The sequence below is a fragment of the Peromyscus leucopus genome, chromosome 2 (assembly GCF_004664715.2).
Source record: "Peromyscus leucopus breed LL Stock chromosome 2, UCI_PerLeu_2.1, whole genome shotgun sequence".
NCBI lineage: Eukaryota > Metazoa > Chordata > Mammalia > Rodentia > Cricetidae > Peromyscus > Peromyscus leucopus.
This window is the reverse complement of record NC_051064.1, coordinates 136,068,699-136,094,816: the sequence shown is the minus strand read 5'-3', so window position 1 is coordinate 136,094,816 and position 26,118 is coordinate 136,068,699. Positions and strand designations below refer to the sequence as shown.

Below are 26,118 nucleotides of genomic sequence, written 5' to 3'. Positions count from 1 at the left end.
ATGCTCGGTGTGGGTCTTCATTGTGAGTGAGAGCCATTGGTAACACGCCACGGCAAGCTGGCTGTTTTCAGAGTCAGGGAAGAGCCAGGGATGTTGGCTTTGGGATTCATGTCTCCACTCAGGTTAGGAAGAATGTCCATGCACGTGTGTGATTCCCATAAACGCATTCTGTTTGTTCACTAAGACACGTCGTGTAATGTTTATGGGAGAAGTTTCCAGGGTTAAACAGAAATTTGGAGACTAGGTGGACCTATTAAAAAGTAAACCAGCCTGAGTTTTTTTTTTTTTAGAAGATAGACCTTTACTGAATTCACAGTAGCAAGCAGAAGAAATGTAAATACACTGATTCCAGCACTCAGAAGGCTGGGGCAGGAGGATTGTGAATTTGAGGCCAGCCTGGAATATATATGTTTGTAAATGTGTATGTGTATGAGAGAGACACAGAATAAAACATTGCATTGTAATACAATTTCTTTCAAATTTTGTTTCCCCTTCATTTTAATTTAAGGGAAATAGACCAGAGAGCATCCTCTCGAATAAGTTGAAATAAGTAGTTTAGTGTGAAATTGTACCTTACTTTCCAAGGCCTTCCAGCTAATTAATATTCTCTGAAGCAGGGCTCAGGGACTGAAAGTCTCTAGGCCGTCCTCTGAGATGAAGCAAGGTCTGCTGAAGGAGGGGAGTGGCCCAGACTTTTCCCACACACGGACTTCCATTCTAAGGAAGAAACACTGATGAATATGTGTGGTTGAAATTTAAACACGTAAAGTACATGCGTGTGCACACCTATTCAAAGCTGGTGTGTCATGACTTTCTTAAAGTTGAAAACTTGGTCACAGCACAAAAGAGGGTTCAGTATGATGTCTGACATCCTATTTATTTATTTATTGCATAGCACTGAGGTCCTAAATAAACTACAGCGTGTTTAGCACATAGGGACTGGGAAAGGCCGGCTGCTGTTAGGAAGTGAATGGTCCACCTACTGCTTTGTCCTCAGCTGGCTGTGGATGATCAAGATGCTTGACCAGCCTGGGCTCCTCCTGCTGTCTGGTTCCCTCAGGCTGCTCACAAGGCCAGGCCAGTGCCCAGCATACTAAGCACCCAGCTGTGAGAGCTGTGCCCCCGGCTGCAGAGAGTTTGAGTGTGACTTGCCTTATTTCTTTGTGGTTCTTTTAAAGTTGTTCTGATAGCCTCTTGGCACTAATGGTTGCCGTGTTGGACGTGAAGATGGAGTACATTCCCTTTACCATGAAAAGCTCCCTTGGATGGCCTGCTTGAAAAGTCTCATCCTAGGACATCTATCTGTTCCTGTGTGTTCTCCTGGCCCAGACCCCTTAACAAGCCATTTCCTTAGCATTCTAATCACTAAATGGAGCTGGGGAGTGGATGCCCTTTGATTGCCAGGAATATTAATATGTGAACAAAAACACCATGCAGAGCTTTGTTTCCTAACGAAAAAAAAACCATTTAAAAACTACCATAGAAAACAGGTGATGGTGTTTCTTAGGTCAGGAACTGTTCAGAGATTTCTGCAGGTGTCACCTGAATAGTGGCTTGCAGATTGATAGGACTTGGGGTAATTTCTTCTGGAAGGATCTGTAATCCAGCATCACCTTTTCTATTTAGGTATTTAAAGCTTTCACCAAAACACCCGGAGTCAAACACTGCTGGAATGGACATCTTTGCCAAATTCTCTGCTTACATCAAGAACTCAAGGCCAGAAGCCAATGAAGGTAAAATAAAATAAAATAAAATAAAATAAATTGGATTGTCACAACAGAAACAAAACCCACACAACAGTTTGAGCTGTTATGAAGACAGTGAGTGTGAGGAGGGAGTGTGTGGAGTTGAGGCTTTCCTGTAAGGATCAGAGCTGTCGGTGGAGGTGATGAGAACCCCGGGGAAGTGGTTAAATTGCTGCGCATCCAGCACCTGCTCCGGTGCGGTGCCCGGAGTCTGGTAGATGTGTGATGGGAGGCATTGAGTTCTCAGACACTGAGAGTTACTCAAGGGAACCCCGCAGAGAACTGAGGACACGTCCAGGGGTGGGCAGATTGGTTGTGGTGGTGAGATAGAGTTAGCTTTGATTGACTGATAACTAAATCACTTGGTTATTGTGGGGGACTGGCAGCCTAAACGAGCTCTGTGCTTTGCTGTGTGTATGTGTGCTGCTGATTCCTCCTCTTGAGCAGTTTTGGGTGTGGTCTTTAGGTGATTGGACTCACCAGCCTGCAGATCATAAAACTAGAAATTTTGGTTCAGGTCATTATTATGGTGAGGGATAGTTTAGTAGTATAGAGACAACTTGTTTGTTTGTTTTATTTTTTTATTTTATTTTATTTTTTTTTTTTGGTTTTTTTTCGAGACAGGGTTTCTCTGTGTAGCTTTGCACCTTTCCTGGAGCTTACTTGGTAGCCCAGGCTGGCCTCGAACTCGCAGAGATCCGCCTGGCTCTGCCTCCCGAGTGCTGGGATTAAAGGCGTGCGCCACCACCGCCCGGCCGTTTGTTTTAATTAAAAGATACAGAGTTTGAGGCCAGCCTGGCTACATGGAAGTGTCAAAAAACCAAATAAAAAACCCAAACCCAAAAAGTTAGAACAGTAACAAAAAACAGACAAAAGTCTGCCCTCTAAAAATGGGTTGTGCCTGCTCTGGCTGTAGGCAGGGTGGTAGTTTGAGCTGGGCTCCGAAGCCCTGGCAGCCTGGGGATGGGGGTTGATGATCAGTGCTGTTGTAGCAGCAAATACCCAAAAGCAAAGCTCGTGCTACTTCCCCTGGTATTTCAGCTTCCAGCTCTAAGCTCACAGCCTTTCATAACTCAGTATGGGATTCCGTGTCTTTACTCTTGGTTTCTGGAGTGTTTTTCTTCAGTGGAGGGGGAGGGGACAGTTTTAGTGCCCAGGCTTGGCTTTTTACATCTATTTTTATAATGTGTTCCAGCGGCTGCCTTGGTTTAGAAGCAATTTTCTTGAGTAATTAGCCATTTTCCTGACTAAAAATGTCTCTCTCTCTATGCAATTTATACTCTGAGCAAATGGTTAAGTTGGAGTCCCCTCTTCCCAGAGTGTGTGTTTTGCTCTCTGCTTGTGCAGGCAGTGTTTTCACAGAGCTGGCCTTTATACCCAGGTCTGCTAGCTGACCACCCTGTGCTCTTTGTAATGTTTTTATTTCTGTGTGCAGTTTTTGAGGGCTGGAGTTTCGGGTGGATTTCTTTTACTACATGTTGGGTAGAAGAGGAAAATAAAGTGAGTTTTCCTTTGCCTTGGGGGATGAGGGCTGGGGAAGGAGAGTGACTCACTTAAGTATAACTTTGTATTCTATTTTTACCTGTCAAGTTGTTACTGCCTAAGTGGCCACCTACGCCTACTGTCTTTAGAGTGCTGCAGCCAGTAAGGAAGGACGAGGCAAGCACTTAACGCAGAAGGCTTTCTTCCTAGTCAATACCTATTGGTAAATAAGAATTCTAGTTGCCGAGCTACCTTTTCCCACAGGGACCGCCACTGCCCTGAGACTTTAGAAAACACTTTGAAATCCACTTTGCGTTGAATGCTGTCCCTTGTGTGCTGGCTGCCGTTCTCTTACCGTCGGTTGAGGGCAATTACACGCTTTTAATAAGCTGAGGCAGCGGCGGCAGCGTCTCCCAACTCACACTCACACTCCGGCAGTTTACACAGACGTGGGCGTCACCTTTTCATTGACAAGTCTTGGCTTTATCAGCCTGGTAAATATTTGTAAAATCCATTACATACGAAGAGTTTAAAGACCCTTAGGACCTAATTCTAAGGACTTAGCTGTCTAGATGTTATCGTATTAGTCTAGTGAAAATGGACAAGGGCTGGTGCTCAGATTGATGTCTCTATTTTACCAACAGAAATGTTTATGTCACATTTAATCTGCCCATTCAAATCATATAAGTAATAGAGCAAGTTTTGCTTATTGGAAAAGCTAAGGTTGTGGAGGGATAGTTTTTAATGCTATTTTTGTTCTTTGAGACTACCATACATGCACACGATGTATTTTGACACTGTCCTGTTCACTCTCCCCCCCCTAACTCCACCCATCCCCCCATCCCCCCACTCCTTCAACTTCATGTCTTTTTTTAATAACCCACTGATGACAATTTGTGCTGTTCATATATTCCTGGGTGTGGGGCCATCCACTGGAAACTGGGTGACCTACCAGGAGCCACACCTTTAAAGAAAACTGACTCTCTCTCCCCCAGAAGCCATCAATTGTCAGTAGTTCCTCAGCTAGGGATGGGGCTCATGCGTCTCCCCCATTCCCGTGCTAGAATGCTAACTGGTTTGGCTTGTGCGGCGACCGCAGCTGCTGTGTGTTCATGAGTGTTCATGAGTCCTGTCCTGTCCAAAAGACACTTCCTCTGATCCTCTCTGACTTGCTGTTGGAGAGTAAATTCAATATAATTTCAGTATGTAATTCAATAACAGATCCTAGGTGACTGGGAGTCGTTTTATATAAAACCGTGTTGTGCATATTCACATTATTATGTATTAGAAATGCTTCCTATCAGCCGGGTGGTGGTGGTGCACGCCTTTAATCCCAGTACTTGGAAGGCAGAGCCAGGCGGATCTCTGAGTTCGAGGCCAGCCTGGTCTACAGAGCGAGATCCAGGACAGGCGCTAAAACTACACAGAGAAACCCTGTCTCACCCCCCCCCCAAAAAAAAATGCTTTTTGTCATTTGTGACCCCAGCATTCCTGAGGCTGAGGCAGGAGAAGACCGTGAATTGTACCACCCCCACCCCAGTCCTTCCAGTCAAAACAAGTGTGCCTCAGGCTTTAGAAATGCTCCTTATTCAATAGGACTTGTATCTGCCATTTCCTAGTTGGACCTTGTAGATGGCCTCAAGGGGTTTGGCCGTGACCATGCTACCCAAGACTATCCTAGATTCCAAATACGTGTGGGCAGGCCCAAGTCTTTCCTCCTCCTCTGAGATGGCGTCTTACTGTGTGACCCTCAGCTCTCCTGGATGCAGATTATAGACTTGTGCCATCGTGTCTAGCAATTTTACGCATTTTAATTTTGCCAAAATTTCAAAAGTCTGTACCAGTTTGTATTTTCTGTAACCTCAAAGTGGTCATTTCCATAGACTTCTGACTCGTGTGTCTGCATTTTTTAATTTTGCTGTATTTCCATAGGCCAAAATGTTTTTAATTTTCATAATTAATTTTAAGCTATGTATACTGCATTGCATTTTGTTTCTTTGTTTTTTGGGACTAGCTTCCTAGAGATAGGAGAGTAACAGTCCTAACTTGCAGACAGACCACTTTCTGGCGACCTGCTGCTGCCCCCCAGTGGTTAATCTTGGTGTTTCCTTGTCCTATCAACAGAGGCCTTTGCCTGGGAGCTGAGCCTTGGAACTTTGTTGGGTTCATTGACTGGCAGTTTTTGGAACCTCCTCGTGCCTGTTTGTGTCTTTTTTTCGTTGGCCATACCTTACGATGAATCATTAATTTTTATTAATAATGACATAAATTATTACTGATTTTCCTTTCTCCATTTTCACTGGTTTTGTTGTTTGTTTTTTTGAGACAGGGTTTCTCTGTGTAGCCCTGGCTGTCCTGGAACTTGCTGTGTAGACCAGGCTGGCCTCAGACTCACAGAGATCCACGTGCCTTTGCATGCTGGGATAAAAGGTGTGTGCCACCACCACTCAGCTGTTTCTTTTCTTTTAAGTATAACCATAAAAAGATTTTTCCATCATGCCCTCAATTCCTTACTAACCTAGCTATTTTTAACCCTGGATTGTTATTAGTTCATATTATTAATAATTGTATCATTGTGTTTTAGCTGTATATGCTTTACCATTGTCTTGTATAATATTAAAAGAAGGTAGTAGCTATTGCTGTGTTTTTTTAATCTTTATTTTTAAATGATGATTCCCTGTCATGTCTCCAGGTTCAGCTGAGTGCTCATAATTCCCCAAATTTATTTCTGAATTCTATCATCCTCTGCTGCCTATTTGTTTTCTAAAAAAACAAAGCAAAACAAAACAAAACAACCCAGAAAAAGCCCTCCTGTTTGATTGTGGAGAAAATGAGGGTGATCTTGATGGATCCAGCCTGTGTGTTTGTCGCTGTCTGTAATCAGGTTTGGCAGGGAGAGCACCAGCTCACAGAAAATGACGTGGAGGAGACTTATTCCTTATGAAAGCTCGGCCTATAGTTAGGCTTGCACCACTAGCTCTTATAACTTAAATTAACCCACATTTTTATTAATATACATTTTACCACATGGCTTTTCTCTTTCCTCTTCTTGGTAGCCAACTTGTTCCGAGTTTTGATGGTGCCTCTTGTGGGTCTTGATTTTCTCCTCTATCTTTCCTGCCTAGTTATTGGCCATTCAGCTTTTTTTTTTTTTTTTTTTTTTTTTAACACCAATCACAGCAACACATCTTCGAACAGTACACACATAAAACTTGGTATTTACCGAAGTAGAAACTTCATCCACTCTCTTTTTACGTGTTAAAGGGGATTTTTCTGTGTTTCATAGCCAGACACGGTGCCTCCTTCATTCCCATCGTCCCCCACAGATGCTTAGCAGCAAGCTCAACACATTTTCTAATTTTTATGTGCATTGGTGTTTTGCCTGCATGTATGTCTATGTGAGGGTGTCAGAAGCTCTGGAATTGGAGTTATAGACAATTGGAGTTACAGACAGACATGAGCTGCCATTTGGGTGCTGGGAATTGAACCTGGGTCCTCTAGAAGAGCAGCCAGTGCTGTTAACCTCTGAGCCACCTTTCAGCCCCGTTCTCCATACATTTTTAAGAAACTCGTTTTTTTTTTTTTTTCCTGCCTGGCATGATGACCCAGTAATTCCATCACTCACAAGACGGAGGTAGGATGACCGGAGCAAGTTTGAGGTCAACCAGGACCACATAGTGAGACTCTGTTACACACAGTATACTGTTTGCTATCATTTTCTGTAGGAAATTGTAGCAACCACCATACTTGGGAATACTGGAAGATTTCCATTTCCTCCTTGAGATTGGGAGCTAGAACAGGGTGCTCACTGTCACTGCTTCTGAGGGTTTTCTTGGTAGTGTCAGCCTGAGAGAAGGAAAGGAAAGGTCCATGTCTTAATTACTTTTCTGTTGCTGTGCTGAGATACCAGGACCAAGGCCACTTATAGAAGAAAGCATTTATTAGGGCTTACAGTTTCAGAGGGCTTGTCCATGGTCATCACAGGAGAGCATGGCAGCAGGCAGACAGGTGGGTGTGGTGTTGAGGCACTGGCTGAGAGCTTCCGTCTGATCCAAGAGACAGACAGAGACAGACAGACACACACACACACACACATACACACACACACACACACACACACACACACTGGGAATGACATGTACTTTTGATTCCCCCAAAGCCCATCCCCTCGGGACAAACGTCCTCCAAAGGCCACATCTCATAATTCTTCCAAGCAGTTCCTCTAAGCACTCAAATCTACTCTAGTTTACAAGATCGAGTTTATATTTTGTTGAATATATCCCTTCTACTTGTTCACACGGCTTCTGAACTCTGTTGCTTTTTGTCTTTTAAATTCATTCATCTTTTGGTTCCTATAAGTTCTTACATAGCCAGACTTCATCCATTGCCACAGAGAAACTGAGGGATGGGGAGGGAGGTAGCAATTGGAAGAAGTGTTGATAGGGTGGATTTATGTTGCTGGTGAAATACCTGATGTAAAGCGTGTAATACTTGACTTTATGGTTTAAAGGCTCCAACCTTCTTCATACTTACACATGTATGTATTGCTGTGAACAAGGTCATGATATTTACCCTTATTTTTTCTTTTTACCAGATGTTAGCATGAGTTAATCTATTTTGAGAATTGTGGGGGAGGTGGATTAGGCTGGGGATATATAGTTCAATAGCTAGGGGGTTGTCTGTCATGCACTAGGTCTAGGATCCAGTACTCCCCTCCCCCCCCCCACATACACACACACACACACACCACACACCACACACTCCTCTCCAAACCAGCAACAACACAAAAGGAAGGGGTTAGTGGAGGCTGTTGTTCTATATTCCTTTCTATAATGCTCCTGCTCCCTCCTCTAAGGCTAGCTGACCTGACTCTCAGGTGCGTGCACGTGGTTTAGTCCGACTTCCGAGGCATTGACAGCCGCTGTCTCTAGTTCTGGCTCTCAAGGAGGCAGCCAGTTCAGAACTGTAACTGTGCCTTCCCGTTCTGCTCGGGCCTTGGGCGAGGCAGTCCTGTTCTTGGCCTCTTATGTGTTACAAGACAGGCTGAGACCCCAGGCACTGGTGCCTCCTGACCACTTTCTCGTGCTCTCCTCTTGATAAGAATTCCTCCCGGCTGTGAATCAGTAGACTTGCTTTCCCCACCTGTCTTTGCGGTTACACACCAGCGGGTTGGGCTGCAGCATGTGTAGTGTGTGTGTGTGTGGGGGGGGGGGGCGTTTGTTGGTTGGCAAAATAGACAGGACTCTCATTTGTTTATACGCTTGCTGGAGCGAGAGTGTAGACAAGCTCCAGGGGCAGGCAGGGGCCTTCTGTCTTGCTCTGGAGCCGAGCTGAGGGTGTGAGGGCCCGGGGTACTAGTGAACATCCCGCAGTTACTGAGGCACAGCCCTGCTCAGGGCTGGCTTCCTCTCTGACGGTGTTTGTGTCTGTTTCAGCGCTGGAGAGGGGGCTCCTGAAGACTCTGCAGAAACTGGATGAGTATCTGAATTCGCCCCTCCCTGATGAAATTGATGAGAACAGTATGGAGGACATCAAGTTTTCCACACGTAGATTTCTGGACGGCGATGAGATGACATTGGCAGACTGCAACCTGCTGCCCAAGCTGCACATTGTCAAGGTGGGCCTGCCAGAAGTGGGGGTGCTGCCGGAGCAGTGATTCTCCACCCCGTCAACACGTCCTCGGGCCACTTAATAGAAAGTGGAGCTGGGCTGTGTGAGACCCTGTCTCAGGGAGGAAAACACTGAGACTGGAGCAAGAATTTTTTTTTTTCTTTTCCTGTGACTGAATAAAAACTCAAAGATGTCATGGGTAACTCTGAACTGGCCTGACCCTGTCAAATCCCGTTTGGTGATCAACCCCTACCTGACCTTTTTAATTCAAAACCAGAAATGCCAAGTGGTCACCACGCTCAGTTATTAAATGAGCATTAGTTATGTAGTAAAGCTCTAAGATAAGAAAAACCGTTTGAGAAGCTGGTATGCAATCCCAGCATTTGGGAGATGAGGGCAGGAGATGGAGAGTTCAAGGCCAGCGTAACTAACATGAGACTATACCAAAAACAAGCCCAGACTAAAAAAGGAAGAAAAGAAAGCAAACGGAAAATAGCGTGTGTTTAAAACATACTTCCCCAGCGATGATTGTACTCAGCCATCTCCCCAAGTCCGAGGCAGGCTTCTGTAGCCGCTGCCGCATTTCCAAGTGCATGCAGCATGCGCTCCTGGTCCTAGTGAAATGTAGCTTGCTCTCTCTGAGTGCGCGCGTTCACCTGGCTAACCTGGGAGGCCAGGAGGGTGCCTTTCTCCTTGCTGGGTTACAGGCTGTTGTGAGCTGCCCAGCATGGAAGCTGGGAACAGAACATGGAAGAGCTTCTGCCTCCAGAATGTGCTGACAAAGGTTCACAGAATGAATGGTCCTTCAGTCAGACGTACTTAGTGTGGAGACTTGGAAGGTAGGTGTAACTCTTGGTCTCTTGTATTTTATAGGTGGTGGCCAAAAAATACCGCAACTTTGATATTCCTAAAGGAATGACGGGCATCTGGAGATACCTGACAAATGCCTACAGCAGGGATGAGTTCACCAACACCTGCCCCAGCGACAAGGAGGTGGAAATCGCATACAGTGATGTCGCCAAGAGACTTACCAAGTAAACAGCACTTTTGAGAGAGATGCCTTCAGATCCCCCAGAATCCGCTTTCCTAACAGACTGCTCTGCCTCCTCTAAAATAGAAGTGTATTTTTTTGCATGAACATGCAGTTACTCAAGACTAGGATTAAAGGTAGACAAAGTGTAGTAGTTATCTCCAATACACACTCCTAAGCAGTATTATTCTAAAATCTTCTACCCGGCCCCCCTGCCCTGCCCATCTCCTCCAGTTCGGAGGCATTCCTCCACAAGCTCGTCACACGAGAGGCAGTTTGCCATCCCTCTGGAGCCCCGACCAGCATGTCCATCCACTGTGTAGATGGCAAACTTGAGGTCCAGTGGTCAACCATTAGAATAGTAGCCGTGACGTCAGTGGGCCCACGCTGGTGTGTAATGCATGGTACAAAGAATATTTATGTATTGGGGAGAATTGTAATATTGAGTAAGGAATATGGACGGGTTGCTACTGTGTTGGACATGCTATTTCAGTGTCCTCTGCCCTGGAGTGTGCTGAGGGTGTTGCTGTCTGGGAAACTGCCTTCCATAGAGAGACTGCTGGGTTCTTGGTAGATACTTAATTTTGCCCAAATGTGTCCTTTGTATAAATTGTAACATCCAATACTATGTAGAAACCGAAAGACTGAGGGCTGGGAAGACATCCTCAAAATGATGAGAGAAGATGGGTGGGTTCTCTGTTATGTTACCTGCTGTGGGTTTCACCCGGGGCCTTAGATACATTTGCAACAGTATTTCTGCCTTTATTGTCACAGCTCTCTCTCTCTCTGTGTCTCTGTCTCTCTCTCTCTGTCTCTCTCCCTCTCTCTCTCTCTCTCTGGGACGGAACCCAGGGCTCTGTGTAGGTCTGACAAGGCTTTGTCCCCGAGCCCCGCCAAGCCTCCCTCCCTCTTGTGAGAAGCTCCTTTCTTGGGTGGCCCTGGTCCTCCTGTCTTGGAGCAGCAGCACTACACAAGCTGACACTCACTGCTGCAGCGTGGTGAGCAGCATGGGGACCACTCAGACCTCACTCGGGGTCAGGGTCAGCTTACTGGAAGGTCAAGTACACGTTACTCCTAAAGCAGACTCTGGAGGGGGTGTGAAGAATGCATCATCCAGCCCATCTTAAACTCCCGTGAAGCACAGGTCACGTGCTCCCATTCCACCTCCATTTGCTTTAGACCGAGGGGAGGCCCTGCACTTCTCTTGGGATAAATTGTGGTTGTCGTGGTGGTGTGTAGTTCCCCAGTTTTGCCTAACGTCCACTGCCACACTGAGGACTAGCACTGTTTTGTCCTTGCTGTTTGTGTTGAGTAAGATGTCACTCTGAAGCCCTGGTTGGCCTGGACCTTGATAGGTGAACCAGGCTGGCTCAAAGCTGTGGCCATCCTGCCTTTTCCTCCCGAGTGTTGGGATTGTGGCCTGTTTTCTCCTTTTCAAACAAAGTCTAAGCTGAAAGTTGTTTGTAGTCTAACAGGAGAAAGGGTTTGGTAAAAAGGAGAGGTTTGCTGTGTATTTACTGTCCCCTCACCCAAACAAAGTGGACTCTCTAAGCAGTCCTCCAGAGCCTGGATGTGACTGTACTACAGTTTTGATGATTTTTTTTAATGTAACTTGTTGAAGAAGTGCTGTTTCCCACAGGCTTTCCGCCCCACAGTACGCCGCTTCGAGGTGGCCTGCTTTCCCTTTGGTGTGCAGACAGTAAATAAACGCCGGCTCTGAGGAAGCGGTCTGACTCATCAGCAGCCCCCTTTTAAACCTGACCAGTAGTTGGCTTCGCATGGGGAAAGGGGAGCTTTACAGTGTGTCCCTGTGGCTCAGGGAGATGCCTCGGCCACAGCTTCCCCCTTATTTCGGATCAGGGTGTGAGCACCCATCACTGTGCAAACACTGGGTGGGGATGTGTCTGGTTCCAGGGGGAGGCACTATCTTTCCTCCTTTGAGAAGTGACCCTGCAGTGTCTCCACGGGCAGAAATGTCCCAACTTTACATAGTGACAGCTTGTCCTTGGGTAGGATTGCAGCTTTCATGAGGAAGATTCCAGAGAGTGAATGCCTGTTCTTTCCGCAAGTGGATGGAGTGAGGGCTTCTCACACCAGAGGTTGTGGAGGACAGTGAAGAGGACAGGCTGAAACTGGCGGAGATGCCCACCCCTGGTGGTTATTCTCTGTGGCTCCTGATTTGCCTCATGGTTGCTCTTGCTGTCTCTGGATGTCCAAGGAAGGGAAGCCTGCCTTGGTTTTGACAAAGGCAGAATTGTTTTTCTCTGTAGAGAGATAGTTTAGTTTTCTGTGAAGAAAGTCAGACAGGTTTGAGATTGGCAATGGACGGAAGCTGTGAGAAGGAGGCCTGCAGTGAGCACCACCACCCCTGGGCAGAGCTCGTGGCTTAAAACCTGGAGATCTGAGACGTGCGAATGTGGAAGTTTCCATGCAGCTGATGCAGTGTGTGGGCTCACATCCACACCAGTGACTCATCCCTCTGTGTTTCACCTCCTTTCCTTACCAGCCCTCCCCTTGGAGGCGGAATTCTGAGTGGAGTCTCCCTAGTTTTCAGTGGATACTGAGAAACTATTGAACAGTGGGCACGCCTCACTATTCTAATTTCTGTAACTTCCTTGGTTCTGTAGATACAGATTTTCAATGCAATGCAAATAAGATTTTCTCAGTAGCATTAGCTTTCATAGCTCTAAACTCTTGAGCAGTTTGCATACCATGAGGAGATTCTGAGTGATTTGTACACTGAGTGGATCAGCTCTAGAATGTAGGCATTTATACTTCGGCTGAGGTATTCTGGAATCTTGCCAGAGTTGCATGTAGATAGGGTTTGTTTCTTCATATTTAAACTCATTTAGGAAATATCTATAAAGTAAAAATGAGGGGAAGTAGAAATTATTTTTTAGTGAAGATTTTGGTCTACATCCCATCAAGTTGTAGTGGACTCACCAGTTTCTTCGGGTGGCAGTAATCAACATTTGGTCAGAGAGAGCACGTTTATTAGTGAAACTCACAGCAGACTTCTAAAGGCTCATCTTTACAATTATCAAAGTGTGCGGAAAAAATTTAAGTCCCAAGCCATAAAAATTCAGCACCCAAGCCATAATGCTGACCAAACAGGATTGGAGTATTTGTTTATAGAATTCCTTGGGTAGGAATGAAAGCCCATTACGGAATGCTTGCATTTTCTTTCTTCTCTCTGGAGCATCAACACCAGTAGATTGCTGGCAGCTATTGTATTAAAAAAGTAAATAAATATATTTTCACTATCAAAGAATTCTTTTGTCTCCTTCATGGAAATAACTTGGTATAAAAGTATTTGAGAGTGCTTTTCTGATATGATTCAGCACATTTAATAGGAAGGAAAATGAAATGCTATCAACTCACAACTGGTGTAGTGAATGATTTAGTAAAAACTGATACTCTTAGCAAAATAGGGCAAATTTAAAAATATTTTGTTTTTATGTACACACACACACACACACACACACACACACACACACACACACACGCTCATGTATGTAGGGGTGCCTGCAGAGAGCAGAAGAATCCTCTGGAGCTGGAGTGACAGGCTGCCTGTTGTGGTCCTGAACAAGAGCGATAAACACTTTTAACTGTCAAGCTGACTCTCAGCCCCTGGACCAGTAATATTTTTTTAACCCGATAAAAACTTCACCAGTAACTTCCCAGAAACTGTGACAAGAGCATGAAGTGGAAGCCGTGTCCCGTCACAGCTGCTGTCCCTCTGCTTTTCACAGCTGCTGTGAGGTCACCCCAGCAGCGCAGCGAGAGTGGACGGCGTGGGTGGAAGCAAAAGAATGATGGCGTCTGTGTAATCCAAAACAGTGTGCAAATTCTCAGCAGAATGCAGCTGAATTCTACATACAACATTAAATATATTCAAAAGTCAGGGCTGGAGAGTAGCTTAGCAATTAAGAGCGCTGCTCCAGAGGACCTGGATTTGAACTCCCAGCCACCCATATGATGTTTCATAACTGTATCTCCAGTCCTAGGAGATCTGTCACTCTCTTGGCCTCCTTGGGCACCAGGCATGCGCGTGATGCACAGACACAGGCAGACAAAACACCTAGATATATACAATGAATTTAAAGATTTAAAAGTCAGTATCATTACCATATACTCACACTAAGCAAATGAGAAGTTAAATTGCTAACATCAGTTTCTTCAGAAGGAGACCTGGGTGGTGGAGGAAAAATAAGTAGGAAAAATGTAAGCTTATATAAAGTACCTGTTTTGAAAGAAATTATTTTGGTTTTTCAAGACAAGGTTTTCTCTGTCTTCATGCCAGCACTTGGGAGGCAGAGGCAGGTGGATCTCTTGAGTTTGAGGCCAGCCTGGGCTACAGAGTGAGTTCCAGGACAGCCAGGGCTATACAGAGAAACCCTGTCTCGAATAGAAAGATGTAAGAAAAAAGTTAGTAGTGCACAGAAACAGGAGAATAACATCAGACCTCCCAATAGAAACCCCAAAGCCAGGAAACACAGCATCATTTCAAGTCCTGAAAGTAAATAATGGCCAGCCGAGATTCTTAGATCCAGCGAAGTTCTCTTAAAATTGAGAGAACAAGGAGGCCATCTCAAGATAAGCACCAACTGAAACAGCTCATGACCACCACGCCAGCGTTGCAGAAAATACTTAGAGGAGCCCTAACATGGGGGAAAGGAGACTGGAGAAGAACAAATTTCATATGATTGCATGAGCAAAGGCAGCTAGGAAAGGACCCATTGTGTCCAACACAGCCAGAAACCCCTGGTGCAAGTAGAGAGAGAAAGGAGCAATAATCCAAACCGGAATAAAAACCCAGTTACAGCAACTAGCAAACCTCTCCCAGGACCCCTAAGTGCAAATAGTCTTCTTCCTTTAAAAGATGCCGATACCTCAGACTGAGAATCAGACCCACGTGTGATCTGGTGTGGTGGGTTTCTCAACTTGCCACAGTAGAGTCACTTGGGAGAGAGTCTAGAGGGATTGTCTAGATCAAGTTGGCCTATGGACATGGGAGGATTTTCTTACATTCATCGAATCATAGAAATCTTTTATCTTTAGTTAGGCTTATATCTCGGCTTCTGAAGCTATTGTTGTTTTTTTTTTCCTGATTTCTAAGAAAAGATTAACTTATTTCCTACCAAAACTCCAGTACCATTCTTCACAAAACTATACATCTATATATCCTGAAGTTTATATGGAAAAGAAAAATACTCTGAACAGCCAGAATAATCATAGAACAATGTTAGAGATATCAAATTATGCTTGGAGTCATAGTAACAAAAACAGCATGGTACTGGCCCAAACTCAAGAAATGTAGACCAATGGAATAGACTAGAAATAAACTCATAGCTACTGGCACCTAATATTTGATAAAGGTGTCAAAAATACATTGGAGAAAAGACAGTAATGGTGCTGGGAAAATTAGATATCCACATGAAAAACAAAACTAGATGCCCAACTCTCACCCTGTGCAAAAGTTGATTCAGATGGGTCAAAGCCATAACAATGTAAGGCATGAAACACAGCCTAGGGGAGAACATAAAATGTAGGCACAATCCTCGTGTCTTCCCTGTTGCTGTGACAAAATACCCTGCCCAAAGATGTCCTTGAGGAGGAGGGCTTTATTAGGCTTACGTTTCCATGTTAATCCTTACAGGGAAGGTAAAGTCAGGGGCGGAGAGGATGAATGCAACCATGCCACCAGCTTGCTGATTTTGCTCATCATTGCCCTTCACTCTTAGTTCAGGGCCCAGCCTAAGGAATGGTGCCGCCCACAGTAGGCTGGGTCAGTGAGTCGACAGTCTCCCACAGACATACCCTCAAGCTAACTCCATCTAGACAATTTCTCACTGAGGCTCTCTTCCCTGGTGATTCTAAGTTGTGGCAAGTTGACATTTAAAACTAACCACTGCAGGTGAAGGCATAACATCGAGAACAGACACGTGGGATTGCAGGGTATTCAAAAGCTGCTTGCTGCACAGCGAAAGCAATCACCAGAGCAGAGTGATGCCTACAGATTGAAAGAGAATCTTCACCAACTGTCCTGGGAAAACCTTCACCAACTGGGGACTAATGTCTACAATCTGTATAGATTTTTCTTTTTTTAATTAAAAAATGAACCATCAGTAGGTGGGCAAATGAACTGACTATAGTCCTAAAAGAAACAAATGACCAGTAAATATTTGAAAGACCATTCAACATCCTTAACTAACAGGGAAATGCAAATTGAAACTATATTGAGAGAGAGTCCATTTTACCCTAGCCAGAATGGCTATTACCAAGAAACAAATGCCTCCCAGGGCTGGAGAAGGTGCTGAGCAGTTATGGGCACTCACTCCTCTTACAGACCTGAGTTGGCATCCTGGCATCCACTCTGGGTGGCTCCCAACCACCTCCTACTCCAGCTCCAGAGTATCTGTTCCCCCTGGCCTCCGAGGCACCTGCACTTGTGTGCACACGCAGAGACGCATTGTATGATTAGAAAATCAAGTGGCAAGTGCTAGCAAGGATGTGAGGAAGAACAGCCCCCATTTAGGTGATGGGAAGGCAAGCTGGTGCAGCTGCTGTGCACGTCAAAATGAGGTTCCCAAAAAATTTACACTAGAACTAAATCACCCAGATGTACCACTCCTGGTTATTAACCTAAGAGCCCCCAAGCCGACGCATCCCAGAGGTGCTTACACATCTGTGTTCATCGGAGCACTATTCATAATAGCTAAGCTACAGATCCAGGCAGGTGTCCCAACAAGAGAGGGATGCATTAAGAAAATGTGGTTTAGCTGGGCAGTGGTGGCGCACGCCTTTAATCCCAGCACTCAGGAGGCAGAGGCAGGTGGATCTCTGAATTTGAGGCTAGCCTGGTCTAGTCTACAGAGTGGGTTCCAGAAAAGGCACCAAAGCTACACAGAGAAGACCTGTCTCGAAAAACAAAAATAAAAATAAATAAATAAAAATTTAAAAAAAGAAAAAGAAAATGTGGTTCATGCACAATGGGAGTATTTTCAGCCATAAAGAATGAAGTTGTTCTCTGCCTTGGAACAGCTTGCTCCAGTCTCTCTTTGAAGAAACTGAAAAGAGGAGGAAGAAAACAGGAAAGTTGTGTCCTCTACAGGAAGATGGCTACCACTGTGCCAGATCATACCGTGTGAATTACCTCAGAATCTCAAAGGCAAACGGCCTGATTTCTCTCATTTGGGCGTCCTGATTTTATATAGATACATACAGTCATATGTGTACAGATGACATATGGAAGTAGAAGTGAAACTCCAGGGGAACAAAGGGGCCTGCCTAGTGGGAGGGGAGGGCCATGAAAGGGAGGATGATGGGATATGGGGGGGAGCATGCTCAAAGCACATTATATATTTGCTTGAAAACGGCCTTATGTGGCCAGGTTTAATAAAGCGAAGCAAGAGGAAGACAACATTGGGGGGGGGGCGCTGCAGAGAGCTGGGAGCAGGGTGGGGGAAGGAATTTAGATATGAAAGCAGAGGGGGGGGGGTAATGTATTCACAGCATCTTGAAGCATCTTTACAGTTGTGCCGTCTACGGTACTCAAATAATACAGACAGCTCACATGTCTGACTAGTGGACTGGCATGTAGATCCGTACAGTGAGTAATACATGAAAAGACATGAAATACTGACAGATGCCACAGCATGGACGAACCAGAAAAACTGTTCTGTGATACCAGCCAGACACCAAAGGTCACATACTGTAGGATTCTGCATATTCCAAGTGTCCTCGGTATTGGGGAGGTGGAGACAGGGCCCGGGGTGCAGGAGTGTCCTTGGAGTTTGCTGGCCAGCTTGCTAAAACATTGAACTGTAAGTTAATCTGTGGGAGCAATCTGGACTCCACGTGTGTACATGCTGAGAGAGAGAGAGAGAGAGAGAGAGAGAGAGAGAGAGAGAGAGAGAGAGAGAGAGAGAGAGAGACCTATCCAAATTAAAGCAAAGAAAGGAAAAGTTACAAAACAACTGAAAACCAGGAAAACAAGATCCACACAAGAGGATACCGCAGCCTGAGCATGTGTAATGAAACCCCGGAAGGGCAGGACAGGGCAGTGGGCTGGAGCTGCATTTGATGGATAATGGCTGAGAATTTTCTGAAAGGAGTCAACCCCCAAATCCATGAAACATCTGTAAAGTCCATGCGAAATAAAAACACACCTAAGCACATCACGGCGAAACTGCGGACCATTTAAAACAACCAGATAAACGGCGCAGAGCCAACGAGGGTGCCACGGATGGCTTTGCAGCGGGGGGAGGTCCGCCAATAAAAGTTCCATACTCAGTGAAGAAGGAGGACAACCACAAGGAGGACAGCCAGGCAGATCGGGCTCTGACTCGGCCTAAGGAGGAAATGGGACTCGGTGTGTAGCCCAGACGCTAGAGTGATTGCTTAGCAAGCCTGAAGCCCTGGGTTCAATCCCTAGTACCGAGGAAACTGCGGTCTCAGCTCTGAGGAGGTGAAGACAGGACCATATGAAACTCAAGGTCATCCTTGGCTACTTAGTGAGTTCAAAGCCAGCCTGGGATATATGATACTCTGTCTCAAAAAAAATTTTTTTTTCAAAGAAAAGAGGGGAGGGGGAGGAAAAATTTAAAACGTTTAACAACCAAAATTTAAAACATTAAACAACCAAATAGACCCAGCTGATGTGTGTAGAATTCTACATCCAGCAGCTTCAGGATGCAGGTTCAAGTGCACATGGAGCTTCTAGCAAAAGAGAACATATACTCTGCTCTGTAATTCAGGCCTCAGGAAAATCCCCTCTCAACCGGTGCTGACAGGCTTCCCAGCCACGCTGCCATTTTAAATGCTTCATCTAACAAGCGTGTACTATCACGTTAGTAACGGTTCCAAGTGCCTTACCTTATTAGAGTTCTTTCAGGATCCTAATATAGAGCATTCTCATTTAGCGGATGAGGAAACTGAAGCCCACGGGGTAAGACACTTGTTTAAGGTCAGCTAGGAAATGGCTGTCCCAGCGATGGACTGCAGCGGTATGAAGTTGTGCCCTGACCTCTGAAGCGTGCGTGCTTTTCTCGTTAAGGTTGCCAACCAAACGAATTAGATTATCAGGTAAACTGAGGCCCAGCTGGGGCACACTCAGCACTGGGTTCCTTCTCTGGGGGGCACATCTCTTGCGACAAGCCCAAGTGAAGAGGCCCCAGGCTCGGACAAGCTGTGCCCACCCACCCAAGAGGTGGGCCCTGGTCCCAAAGCTCTGGCTGTCACCGGGGCTTTCTACAAATGCCCGGCAGGGGGCGCAGGCGACCCTCTCTCGGGCGCCACTTCGGCAAACGGCGGGAGGCCAGCTGCAGGCCGCCGGCAGTTTGGGGAGTAGTCAGCTCAGATCCGCAGCGCCGCCGGCTTCCTTCCTCTTTATCAGATCTGTCAGGGCCGCGACGTGTCGTGAAGGCACCTCCGGCCTCCTTCCCTCCTTCCTGTGGCGAAAGGACGCAGCCATCTAGCGAGCGACACTTCGCACCCCGGGGCCCGGGCAGGGCAGGGGGAGGGGCCTTTCGCGCCTCTGCACCCTCTTCTCGGCCTGCGCCCCCCGGCAGACTGCTAGGCCTGGGTGACAGTTGGGTCAGGGCGAAGCGAGGGCGCTGCTGCCATCCCTCCAGGGCCCCTGGACCCGGTGACACCCAGGACGTGCATGCGCGTGGCTGGGGCCTGAGCCACACGGAGCAGTGGGTGCCACCTAAAAGAAAGGAAGGCGCTGGGCCTCTGGCAGAGGTGACGGTGCGTGAAAGTTCTCCAAGGATCGGTGACAAAATGCATCTTAGGCTCCAACGGAACATGGTCTGCACTCAGAAGGGACGATTGGAGAGACGACCTTGATGCACCCAGGACAAAAGGAAAAGAAGCCGCTGCGTTCTGATCCCATGTCATAAAATAAGAAAATGACAAACCTCTGTCTCCTCAAGAGTCCCCTTGTTCTCTGATTCCCTCCCCAAATAAGAGCAAACCATTTTCATTCAACCATCTATAGCGCTAAGGTTCCTTCCCTCCCTCCCTCCCTCCCTCCCTCCCTCCCTCCCTCCCTCCCTCCCTCCCTCCTTCCCTCCTTTCTCCCTTCCTTCCTCTCCCTCCCCCTCTCTCCCTCCCTTCCTCCGTCCCTCCCCCTCTCCCTCCATAGCATGGGTTGGAAGCTGTCACCTCCCATGCCAGCAGGGGGTCTAGCCAGGTGGACGTCTTGGCCCCGCAGAGGGTGGGGCAGCCCAGAGCTGGCCAAGGGGATTTTTCTGTGGGGATGTTCAGCAGCCTCACGGGGTGTGTGTGTGTGTGTGTGTGTGTGTGTGTGTGTGTGTGTGTGTGCGCGCTAAGAGAGCCCAGCGGCTCCAGCACCACCTGGCCAAGTGTTTGGCCCAGACTTCAGTGTGGAAGAGGCCGATCAGGTTTAGTCTAACGGGAGAGTAGGGCCTGGGGAAATCAGGAGGATTAGAGAAGGCTTGGCCACATCTGGAATCCCAGCACGTGAGAGGTGGGGACAAGTGGATGAGAATTGGGAGTCGGCCTCTGGTCAGAGACGGGCAGATGGAGAGCCTGGGCTCTCTTGCTCTCTCTTTCTTTGGAAACACTATTTTCAAAGCCTCCAAACAATTTCACCGCAGGCTGGAGAGATGCACAGTGGATAACGCACTTGCTTCACAAACACGAGGATCTGAGTTCAGACCCCAGAACCCAGATAAATGCTGCGTTGACATGGCAACCACCAGTAATCCCAGCACTAGGGGTCTCTGGGCATGCTGGCCAGATGAGACTGGCCCTGAATCATCAACCCAGGGTTTAACAGACCCTGCCTGCCTTCATGAACAAGACAGATTAGGGCAATGGAGGTAGACCTGTTAACCACATACACATGTGTGCTCACACCACATACATATGCCAGAAGAAAAGTATTTTGTCTCTTCTCCAGTAGTTTAAGAAATTGCTCCCAATTTCTACAAACCCTTCTGGAACTCAAGGGTCTTTGCAGGAATCTCGGGTTTGCCTGCTTTGCATTTTTGATCAGAAAATAAATGAAGTCGATCCCACGTCTCTGGCCCAGGATCGATTTTGCTACTGGCAGTTTTGGTTTTTGAAGGGAAAATCCTGCAACGCTCTGGAGTTACTTTTCAACTTGACATTCTACACCGGCTTTCCTTATCTGATGTCTTGTAGAAATAAATCATTACGGCATGAAGCTGGATCACTTCCAGCTTCTGTGTGACCCAGGAACTCTGAGCCCGGGTGACTAAGAATGGGGTCTTGAGCTCCTCGCCTAGCTAGGCTCTGAGTGGCTGAGTGGGCCCTCTTGGGTTAGTGTGGATTTGGCACAAATCCTCAAGGATCAGCAGGCGGGGACACCACACCTGTATCATTATCCCCTCCTTTTGGTTTTCAGGGTCCCTCCTCCCCTCTGATGAACCACGGAGCCACTCTTCAGCCCACGGGCAATCCTTGGCACCCTCTGTCCATCCCAGGTTAAAACACACCTGCATGGGGCAGCCCTGTGATTTACTGGTGTCGGTGCTGTGGCTAGATAGGAATAAAACAGAGACACTGGGCTTCTGCCTTTCAGAAGCTTCCAGAATGGCAAAGGAGAAACAATCTAAATAGAGATAGCTAGGCGTTGCCAGCCAAGGGTAAGAAGGATTCATGAAAGTACTGCTCACGGACACTCCCCCACCCCCAGCCTTTACCCAGACAGTCAGCTGACGTATGAAGAAATTTTTCACTAAGAAAATGACAGGGGATGAGGCGGGGGGGGGGGGGGTACTGCTTTTTTTAATTGTTTAAATGATGACCAAAGTCATTCTCACCGAGAATGTGAAAGCTCAGGAGGCAGGAAGCTTGGAAGCAGGCTCACTCCCCACTTCCTCCCACGGAGCTGGAACTCGGGGGGGGGGGGGGGGAGCCCTCAGGGACAGCCCGTTGGCTAGGGGTTTCTTTTTCCTTTGAGAGCTGTGGGGCTCTATTCTCTGTCACTAACAGACTATGTCGCAAGCATCCCCACATCATCTGCAACTCTAGATTTTGGTCAGGTCCCCTCACTGCTGCCTATCCCACGGTGAGCAGGATTCGGTTGTTTTCGGCTCTCACGGTGACACATTTAGTCACAGCGGACAGCCTCGAGCACACATCTGGGGCTGCACCCAGAGTACGGAGTTCAGAAGAAATAATCAGAAATGGGAAATGAAAGTGTGAACACTGAAGGAGGGGGAGGGGGCGGGGCGGGGGAGGTGTTCCACCACTGTGGCTCCCAGACGGGGTCTTAGGAAATGATTTTAAAATGTGAACAAAAGGAGCTATTTTCAAACTTTCGCTGGGTGTTCTGGGGGTGGGGGTGGGTGAGTACTCCATTCCTCTCTGCTTCAGTGGAACCCACACCCTCTGGCGGCTGAGCAATATCCACAGTCTCAGCCATTTTTATTTACTTTCCATTGTTTAGGGACTAGTATCTTATCCCCTGACATCTTGATCTTTTCAACTAACTTACATGTATTCTTTACAAGTTAATGACTTGAAAGATTTTTTTTAATTTATTATCAGTAGTGTGTGTGTGTGTGTGTGTGTGTGTGTGTGTGTGTGTGTGCATGTGCGTGCACACATGTGGCAGTCAGAGAACAACTTTGGGAGTCGTGTTTCTTTTTCCATAGGTTCCAGGGCAAGCTTAGGTTTTCAGGATTGTAAAATAAGTAGCTTGACGTCATCACCAGCCCGGATTCTAATGTTCTCTTTGTGCGAACATTTCCTCAGCTGTTTTCTTGTTGTTGTTTTGTTTTTAGTTTTGCTTGTTTTAATCCCACCCCACCCCCATGTGTGTTTACATATACATGCATGTGTGTTTACATGTACATGCACGTGTGTTGCTGTGGATCAAACTTGGGGCCTCACATATGCTAGGCAGGCAGGCTCTCTCTCCCCAAGTTGCATGCCCAGCCCCTGTGGGAATTTTTTTATTTTTACAGTTCGGTTCAGTGGTATCTTCCACAGCTCTGAAGCTTCGAGAACCCTCTGCCTGTTTGGGCCAGTAGGGCAAGAAGTGCTTGGGTGAGGAACCCGAGGGCCTTGGCTCGCAGGTGCATGGTGGATCGGACTGGTACTTGGGACACCACGAGGGATGGCTCTTAAACCCAAACTGTGGGGTCACAGTAGAGAAGGCTGTGTGCAAGGCGTCCTGGAGGGGCCGCCAGGCAGTGCCCTTGCTATGGCATTGAAGGCTGAGGGCTCGGCTTCCACCACAAACCAAGTGGCGCTGGTTCTGGGGAGCAAGGTTTTGGCTCCAGGTCACTTGATCATCCTCTCAACTCAAGTGCAGTTTTCAGGGGTTCCAGGGCATGCTCTGTATGGTTTCTGACCTAAGGATGCCTGGAAGGATGCCCAGGTCCAGGGTGCCCCCTTCTCTCTCTGCCACTGGGCACTGACCGCTCTGGTCGTTCACCACACATTGCCACCTTCCTCCCCTCTGCCTGCTATGGTTGCACTTCAGGCCCTGCTGGACCGTGGGGCTAGAACAGCTGTGCCTTCCTGCCCCATGGCATGGGGAGTCTCCTCAGGGAGTCTCTGGGCAGCGGCATTGGTGGTGACCGAAAAGCTGGCTCCTTTGAGGATTGTGTTTGCTTTCTAGGTAGACACCCTGTAGGAATGTGTTACATATACCTTGGCCGCTTCCTCATCTTTTTCAAGACAATATGATGCTTCTTAAATGATATTGGACAATTTTAAGTTATCCATAATTCCTGTCTCCTAATACATTCTTTTTCTGTCTTTTGTGTATGAATACTCCTCTCTCTCTCTCTCTCTCTCTCTCTCTCTCTCTCTCTCTCTCTCTCTCTCTCTCTCTCTCTCTCTCTCTCTGTGTGTTTTACAGGGCTGCAAGTCACGTGAACATGTTCTCTTAAGCGGCTTCCCTCTGCCCTGGCTGCAGCCTGGCCATATATGTCTACATTTTACACAGTGAGTGGGAAATAATAGTTTAAAAACATTTTTTTTTTAAAATAGAGCCTCAGGTTCTTAGTGGAACAGACAATTTTTAAACATTTAAAACATTTTTATTGAGATCCACTGTTGCCTGTAGGACAGCTTGCCTGGTCACAATGCAAACTAAAGGATGTGGAGCTGGAGGTGGCTCAGCAGTTAAGAGCACCGGCTGTTCTTCCAGAGGACCTGGGTTTGATTCCCATTACCCACCCAGTGGTTTACAACCATCTGCAACTCCAGTCCCTCTCCGGCTTCTGTGGGTGCTGCACACATGTGGTGCGCACACATACAAGCATGCAAAACACCTGTATACATGACAGAAAAAGGGGGGTGGGTTCTGACCTAGTCTGCTGCTACTGTCCCACAAGCAAAGGTAGCCAATATCCTTCACTTATAAAATACAAGGGGATTTTGACCCCTTTGTGTTTATATGTGTATGTGTGTGCTGGCCTGGAACTCTTGAACTCACATAGATCCACCCTCTTCTGCCTCCAGAGTATTGGGGTTAAAGGCGTGCACCACCATGCCCTGCCTGTTTTGTTTTTGTTTTTGTTTTTGTTTTTTGAGACATGGTCTCTCACTGGTTCAGCTAGACTGGCTGGTCCAAATGCTCCGGGCTTCCTCCTGTCTGTTTCCCTGCCACTGGGATTACAGGCATGCACCCCTGTGCTCCGCTGTCTGTGGATGCTGGGAATCGAAGCTCAAGTCCTGTTTGCATGGTAAGCCCTTAACTCACTGATCCCTCTCTGCAGCTTTGGAATTTTGACATTCTTGATCTTTGCATCCATGAGATCATAAAACACGTCCTCTCTGGCATCCACATATCTTGCACTACTTCATATCTGTGCCATCCCACTGCTAAACTTGCCAGGACAGGAAACTCTGCCACCCTGCATTTGGGCCCCTCCAAAGTGCACCTCAAGAGTCTTCATGATGTAGCAGCTGGCTTCCCCAGAGGGAGCTTTGGAGACCAAGCTTGCGACACTTTGCATGACCTCACCTTGGAAGTTACAAGAGGGTACTTCCACCACCTCTGGACCGTTGAGTTAGCCCCATTCAGGAAGAGAAGGGCTTCATCAGGAGGTGGCACCACCGGGAGCCTTGCAGAAGTTGGCATCACTGTTTATCTGTTGTCGATAATGTACCTTTTGTAGTCTTTCTCATCGGGCTATTGAAATGGCAGTTCTTTGCGGCAGTGGTTGACACTGACGCACACATCTTTATGCACATGGCTCCTTCTTTCTGGATTCTTCTAAGCAATCCAATCTTTGCCAACGGACTCCCTGGGTCAACGGATCTTGCCGTATTTATGGTTATTGTTTCCGAGAGAAGAGAGCCAACGGTGGCCATACCCACTGTGGCTTTGTGTGTAGTGAGCGCCAATGTGGCCAGTCCAGCCAATGTGCACAGAACACAAGTCAAGCCTCAGTCCTGAAGAAAAGGGCAAGTGAGGGCCAGACGGATGGCTCAGTAGTTAACAGCGTGGGTTTCTCTTGCAGGAGACCGGAGTTTGGCTCCCAGCACCCACACTGGTGACTCACAACTGCCTGTAACTCCAGCTCCAGGGGATTCATGACCTCTTCTGGCTTCTGAAGGAATCTGCCCCCCCCCTCTGTCTCTCTCTGTCTCTGTCTCTGTCTCTGTCTCTGTCTCTCTCTCTGTCTCCCTCTCTCTCTGTCTCTCTCTCTCTCTGTCTCTCTCTCTCTCTCTCTCACACACACACACAAGTCAAACAAATCTTTAAAAAAGACAGATGACAGAGGTCATTCTGGGTTATGGTCTCTTGATAGCTGCTGGGGTCTGATTGGTCCTCTGCATGTTTTAAAATCAGATTTCCTACCAGAGGTAGAGAGAACAAGATGGTCTTGGGTTCGATTTTAGCTCTACCAAGTACCAGCTGAGTGAACATGGACGAGGTGCCCCATCTGCATGCCTCAATATCCCCACTGGTGAAATGGGGACCAGAGCACCAGGCTCTTGAGTAGTTGAGACAACAGATGAGGTGTCTGTACCACCACATCTGCCCCATGGCGAGCACCAACCAGTGAGGGTGGTCTGCTCCCATTTTCCCATTTCCTTTTCTGGGTGAACAAGCGTGGCACCTTTGACACTCAATGGCTGGAAGCCTTCCGACGCCATGTCTCCTGGGAGGAAAAAAGAAAACCCACCACAGTGTTTTTTTTTTTTTCTCTAATTATAACAGCGATGCATATTCACTGTAGAAAAATCTGGAAGCTGTGGGAAAGTACGAAGAAGGAAATAAAAATTACCCGC

The 26,118-nt window shown here is 47.1% G+C and overlaps 1 protein-coding gene across 1 annotated transcript in view; it reads left to right on the top strand.

Moving 5' to 3' along the window:
- The window catches only part of Clic4 (chloride intracellular channel 4), a 64,909-nt gene extending 51,771 nt beyond the window's left edge, over positions 1-13,138 (top strand). Inside the window, exons 4-6 of the mRNA XM_028875461.2 lie at positions 1,627-1,733; positions 8,663-8,844; positions 9,711-13,138. Coding sequence (XP_028731294.1) covers positions 1,627-1,733; positions 8,663-8,844; positions 9,711-9,875 — 454 coding nt within the window. The 3' untranslated portion in view covers positions 9,876-13,138. The remainder of the gene's footprint in view (positions 1-1,626; positions 1,734-8,662; positions 8,845-9,710) is intronic.
- Positions 13,139-26,118: the final 12,980 nt, after the last annotated feature.